The following is a 6,000-nucleotide window of genomic DNA, read 5'->3' on the forward strand; positions in this document are numbered from 1 at the left end:
TCACATGGTACTTACCCTCTCCCAGGACTGCTGAGGTGTGACGTGAGGAGGTGGCAGCTAGCTCTCAGAACAAAACCCCCTTTTCTGGTCCTTGGACTTTAGCTCCCATTTAGTCACTCTGGAGACCAATGCGGAGTGATTTCTGATTACAAGTTCAGCTTGAGCATCTGTTGAGGTTGGAAAGGGGGATCCTTGACCTTCGCTCTGCTGGCTTCTGTCTGCTTTTCCTTCAGGAAACTTCTTGCTCGGAGGTGAAACCACTTCTGTCTGTGCACCTCTCCACATATCGCTTCCTTGCTTTGTGCCAGTGGGATATCTCACTGGTGCCAAGCTGCCCGAGCCATGAGCTTTGCCAACCTTCTTTCTTCTGCCTTCCCTTCAGAGCCAGATTGTCTTTCTCTTGGAGCTGGCCCCGCTTGCAGGCTCTCAGGGTTACAGCCCTTCCCTTTCTCCCAGTCCCAGCGTCGCCGTGCATCAGGGTCTGGCAGGGAAGCGTCTTCCTCCTGCGTGAGTGTGCCCCGTAGTACGTCCGACAGGGTGCGTGCCAGCCCTTCGTGTACCTGTGGCTCTGGCTTGTGTGGGCTGCAGCTTGGCCTCATGGCCCCTAACCTGCATGTAGAGTTCCAGCAAGCTTCCTAGTACTTCAGGTTTTCTTTAGCGCTACCACCCCAATCACAAATCCACAATTGTTTCCACAAACCTGGGGCCAGGCTGCCTGAGAGGGTTAGTGGGCGTGGCAGTGGCTATCTGGCTGAGTCTGTCAGAGTGGCTGTTCCACTCTGGTAGGGACACCCTGTGCTGGGACAGTCCTGACTTTGCCCTAGTCCCCATGTGGCCTGGGAACCACAGAACACATTTTGGGACTAGCACAGTGGACCCAGCATTTGTGGGCTTTTTGTTTCCTTGCTTCTTTTTTAATCGCACATCCAGTATGCCCTGAAGTACCTAGAGACATGGACACTGCGCGCCCAGCATCTGTGGAGGAGTTGCCTCCTCCGACCCTTTCCCTCTGGCCTCCCACTGTCATGAGCATTGACCTGAGTTTGAATTTTATTGTAACGGAGGTAAGCCTGTGGCACCTTCCAGAGTTCCCTGAGTGGGTCAGAAAGTTCCACACCGATCTGGAGACCCTTCTGAGCCTTGCCGTGTGAACCAGGGGACCCCTCTGAGCTTCGCCGCGTGCGAACCAAAATCAGGGCTGGTCCTGCTGTGCTCTGTCCCCGTGCCTCCACAGAGGTGGCTTTGTTGGGGCCACGGAACGGCAGCTGCTGGGACCGCGGGATCCAAGGGAAAGGGAGAAAGAGCTAGCGTTGCTCTCCCCCGGTGTCCAGTGGGACCACTGGCAGAGCGAGGCTTTTAGGAGTGCTTTGGGTCTTCAGTCCAGTGTCCTGACTCCAGCTTGCTGTATTTGGTCTCATTTCCAGAGTCTGTTTTTAGCTGTGTGTGTGCCCAGCTTTGCCGCACACATCTGAGGCTCTGCCACTGCACCATGCTGAGCCAGGAGGTGACCGCTGCCCCGGAGTGGGTGGCCAGCCTCTCTGCTGCCAAGGCTCCTGCCCTTGACTGTTGACAGCAGTTCTCCCCGGATAAATGGAAACCTGTTCAGTGAGTTTTTGCTTGGGCCCTGGCTCTTTTTACCGAGGCCAGGTCATAGTTCACAAGGCCCAGAGGTTTGGGTCCCTGTGAGCATCTCAGGCCCAGCACATCCTCTGCTTTGAGGCAAAATCTCACAGCAGCCAGAATCAGGTGGCCACCAGGCTGAGGCCGGTACAGAGCTGTGTAGAATCACACTGGCTTCTCTGAGGACACTCCTCTTCGAAGTAGTTCATGGGTTCCCTTTGTGTGTCTGGCCTGGAATGAAAAAGGAAGGACAGGACTGCATCCCATAGTGGGCCACAGTGCTGGGGGAGCCTGGCCCGACCTCTGCAGCAAAGCTGAGGGGTGATTCTCTGCCACTCTGCTCTAGAGGAGAGGCAGATCAGATCAAACTGGAGGGACTGCTTTACCCTGTCTAGATAAGGTATTTCAGTCGGGCCACTCAGTCTGTCCCTCTGTCGTAGCTGGGTCACACAGCACAGCTGCTGGCCTGGCTCTGTGTTCACATGGACAGTGAAGTGAAGGCCCTCCTCCCGTTAGCCAGAGGCCGAGCTCCTCAGCAGTGCTGAGGGCTGAGCGCAAGGCTGTGGACTTGCAGGCTGGGCCGGGTACAAGGGGAGGGACAGCACAGCTCTGCCCGCGGCCTTCCTGTGCCTGCTGATGAGAAGAGATGGAGCGAGAGCGGTCTTGAAAGGACTCTGGTTACTCGATTGTTGGTTTAGAATTCCCTGTAGCTATATTAATCTCAATCATTTTTTCTTCTCTTTAGAAGCTCCAGTCACGTGACACTTTTGATAGTTAACCTGTTATTTTTTTTTTTTCATCTTAAAAAAAAGAAAGAATGACCTAATATGGCTGGGATCTGGGTGGAAACAGCTAGAGTATTCTCCCCTTGCTGGGGTTGCCTCTGAGCCAAGCTATCGGCCCGTGAGAATTAGAGTGAATGTACCAAAGACTGGGACCCTGTTGAATTCCCTGGAATCCCTGTGAGCAGACTTCTCAGCCCAGATTCTTCAGTGGGGGTCTGACAAACAGTGAAGATACACCTGAGAACCCAGGAGGGTTGCTTAATCCCAGGTTTCTCCAGGTTCTTGACACCCGAAACCGATCTGGTAATGCTAGTGTGGGAACAGGTTTCTTGGAAACCAAAGGGGCAGTTACAATGACCTAATATGGCGGGGATCTGGGTGGAAACAGCTAGAGTATTCTCCCCTTGCTGGGGTTGCCTCTGAGCCAAGCTATCGGCCCGTGAGAATTAGAGTGAATGTACCAAAGACTGGGACCCTGTTGAATTCCCTGGAATCCCTGTGAGCAGACTTCTCAGCCCAGATTCTTCAGTGGGGGTCTGACAAACAGTGAAGATACACCTGAGAACCCAGGAGGGTTGCTTAATCCCAGGTTTCTCCAGGTTCTTGACACCCGAAACCGATCTGGTAATGCTAGTGTGGGAACAGGTTTCTTGGAAACCAAAGGGGCAGTTACACAGCTGTGTAATTTCTGGTTGACACCCAGATGTTTAAAGTAGAACTTAATCTCACTGTCAGGTAGAGTAAGGGGCTCTCCTGGGTCGTCACCCAAATGTTGGATTTTGCGCTGCCCTTGTGTCCATTTGAAGTGAAGTATGGACTTGCCTCCTGGCGTCCCCTGTGGGCTCGCGAAAGCACCACTCCACCGTCTCCAGGTGCTGTAGAACAGACGTCTCGGAGGAGGTCGTTCGGGGTTGACGAGGGCTAGGTGCCGGTTCTGCAGTCTCAGCTTTCCCCAGCTCAGTGAGCGTGGACTGGCGGCTTTGCCAGTACTCTCTGAAGAAACTGAACTGCAGGTCTGCCTCTTCAGTCCTAGGGGTAAAACATTAACTTTTCAGTGAGCCACTTGAAAGGGAAACACCCGCTTGACCGGAATAAAATTTCCCAGGATTCGTGTGTCATGTCAGGGCCCCAGTGTAATCCCTCTTTTTTACCAAAAGAGGGAATGCTGCCTGTGGGAAGCCTGGCAGTGGTGCCCATTTCAGTGTCCTATGTGTATGCAGCGAGTGATGACGTCCCCCAGGGTACCCTGTCATCAAACCTAACCAAGCATGGAATAATTGGTCATAAGGAGCTTTACATGTAGACTGTAATATGAAATTAAATTTTAACCATAATCTCGGAATGTATCCACTTGGGACTGAAAAGCAGCTAAGGAACCAGCTCCTCTGAGAAAGCTTGAGGTGGTGAGAGCTTCTGGAAGCCCAGGGAGCCTGGTTTTCCCTAATTGCAGTCTGGTCTTCGTGGAGCATTGCCTGGGGAGGCTGCCTAGCCCTAGCTTCCTGAAAACTGAGCTAATCAGCATGGAAGTTGAAATGAGTGTTGTTCAACTGGAAACTGCCTTGACCTACACAGCTGAGATTTTAGGAGTGGTTACATGGGTATTCTAAGGAGCAGATGGAGCGCGACGCAGCCGAGAGGGCGAGAAGGCTGGCAGTGTGGACGTGGAGAAGGCCGTCATCTCCTCCTCGCCGCGCTAGGCCTTGCAGTGCTGTTGGGGCCTTACCTTGCTCTCAGGAGAGGCCTAATGCCGGTTCCCCTGGGCAGCAGAGGCAGGAAGTTCTGTTGCCCTTTGGATGATAGGGCAGAAGAGTTCCCAGGGATGGTTGAGCTCCAGCTCTGAGCTCTTGGGTCCCTGACCTCTCTGTCCCCCCATAGCCTTCTGTTTCAAATCCTCGAGGCCATAGTGAGGCCAGACTCCCCATGTGGAGCCACCAGAAGTGCCAACTGCCCCTGAGAGGTGTAAGCCACCGGGCTCCCCAAGGGGAGCACTTCGCAGCACCTCGTCCCTGTGCTTGGGTCCCTGGGGCCCCACTCTGCTAGGAGGGCCTCTGACACGGGTGTGGGATTATTGCGTGTGCTCTGTTCAAAAGCTTTGATCTGAATGTGCTCTTGTGTTTTTTTGTCTCTGGTTTGCCAGGGCCTGGGAGGAGTTTCATGGCCTGGTGAACAGCAGCGGCCGCTGATCGGACGCTCCCCCTCTGTCTCTCACACTCAGGGTAGGGCCTTGTCTATCTTCTCTGTAACCCTGGGACGTAGCACCCTTCTTCCCTAAGGGATGCTCCCTGCCCACTTACCCCCAACCTTGCCTCTGCCAACGCTGACCTCAGAGAAGAGTCTGGAACTGCAGGACTCTTGTCCTCTGTTGGTCGTGTGGCCCCTGGTGACTCCTGTCAGGTTGCCTAACCTCATTCTGTCCACTTTCTCATTTGGAAGATGAGGCACCATAGACCAGCCGGCCTCTGAGTCTGTTGCGGTGATAACATTTTATGAAGTTAAATGTGGCACAGATTGGGTCAGTAGGTGGCATGGAGGTTAAGGCTGCTGGATCCCACTTGGCCAACTGAATGGTTTGAGTCCCAGACCTGGCCAGTTGAGAATCACACAGGGTGCCTGTGTGTGTGTGTGTGCGTGTATGTGTGTAACCCAAATACCAAGAGAAAAATGGAGAATAGATTGTTGTGGCCATCCCCATGGGGGTGATTTCTCACCTTCTCTTGCTTTCTGTATCTCTCTTTCTCCAGTGAGAACGAATGCTCTCTAGTAATCTAAATAAACAAAAAAAAACCAGTGCCACAGATCTTTTTCCTTTTGCTCAGATGTAGCCTTTGCTAAGCCATCTGGCAGCATCCTGTGACTGACAGGGCAGGTCCACAGGCCCCAGTGTGGGCTAGGTGACAGGTGTGTCTCTTGTTTGCTGGTGGTGGTTGTCAGTTACGAGGGGACAGTAATGTAAACCCAGGGTTTAGGCGATGAGAGGAAGTGGGGGCAGCTTCCGGGCTGTCCTGTTAGCCAGACCAGTCCCTGCTGCCTGGGACATTGAAGCTGGGGCTGCCAAGGCTCTCCCTCCAGGGGCGTTCACATTTCAGTCCACCTGTGTCTCTGTGGCAGAGGGAATTGGGTTACATTTATCCTGAATGAGAGGAATCAGTGAAAGGCCGGTGTCTGTTCAGGACGGGAGCGCCTGCCTGTTCTGGACCTCAGCTGCAGCACAGCGGTCCCGGGGAGACAGAGTAGTTCAAAAATTGGAACAGAGTATGTCACTGTCGTAGCTGCTTCAGAATCCCCCGCCCAGGAAGGAGACCTGCGTGCCTCAGCCAGGCTAGGAGAGGACACGAGGGGACAGAACAGTGGCCAGGGAATTGGGTGCCTGTGGGATCCCTGGGTAGGCAGCCACTGGGTTCTTGCACACACGGATGACCCCACCACATTGTTTTTGAATAGTTGGATTTCTTTAAGTTCAGTTTTCAGATGGTAACACCAGATTTAAAAATTACAATTGAAGGGAGTTGGCAGGTGGCATGATGGTTAAAGGCGCTGGATTTCCACACGGTTGATCACGATTCGAGTCCTGGACCTGGCGGCTTGCTTTTTTCTC

General features: G+C 53.4%; 1 protein-coding gene across 1 annotated transcript in view; it reads left to right on the forward strand.

Annotated features, from left to right (window-relative positions):
* The window catches only part of EIF4E2 (eukaryotic translation initiation factor 4E family member 2), a 45,814-nt gene that overhangs the window by 31,124 nt on the left and 8,690 nt on the right, over positions 1–6,000 (forward strand). Inside the window, exon 11 of the mRNA XM_014585244.1 lies at positions 4,543–4,621. Within this exon, the coding sequence (XP_014440730.1) occupies positions 4,543–4,588 (46 nt within the window). The 3' untranslated portion in view covers positions 4,589–4,621. The remainder of the gene's footprint in view (positions 1–4,542; positions 4,622–6,000) is intronic.

Source organism: Tupaia chinensis, unplaced genomic scaffold, assembly GCF_000334495.1.
Source record: "Tupaia chinensis unplaced genomic scaffold, TupChi_1.0 Scaffold149383_1, whole genome shotgun sequence".
NCBI lineage: Eukaryota > Metazoa > Chordata > Mammalia > Scandentia > Tupaiidae > Tupaia > Tupaia belangeri.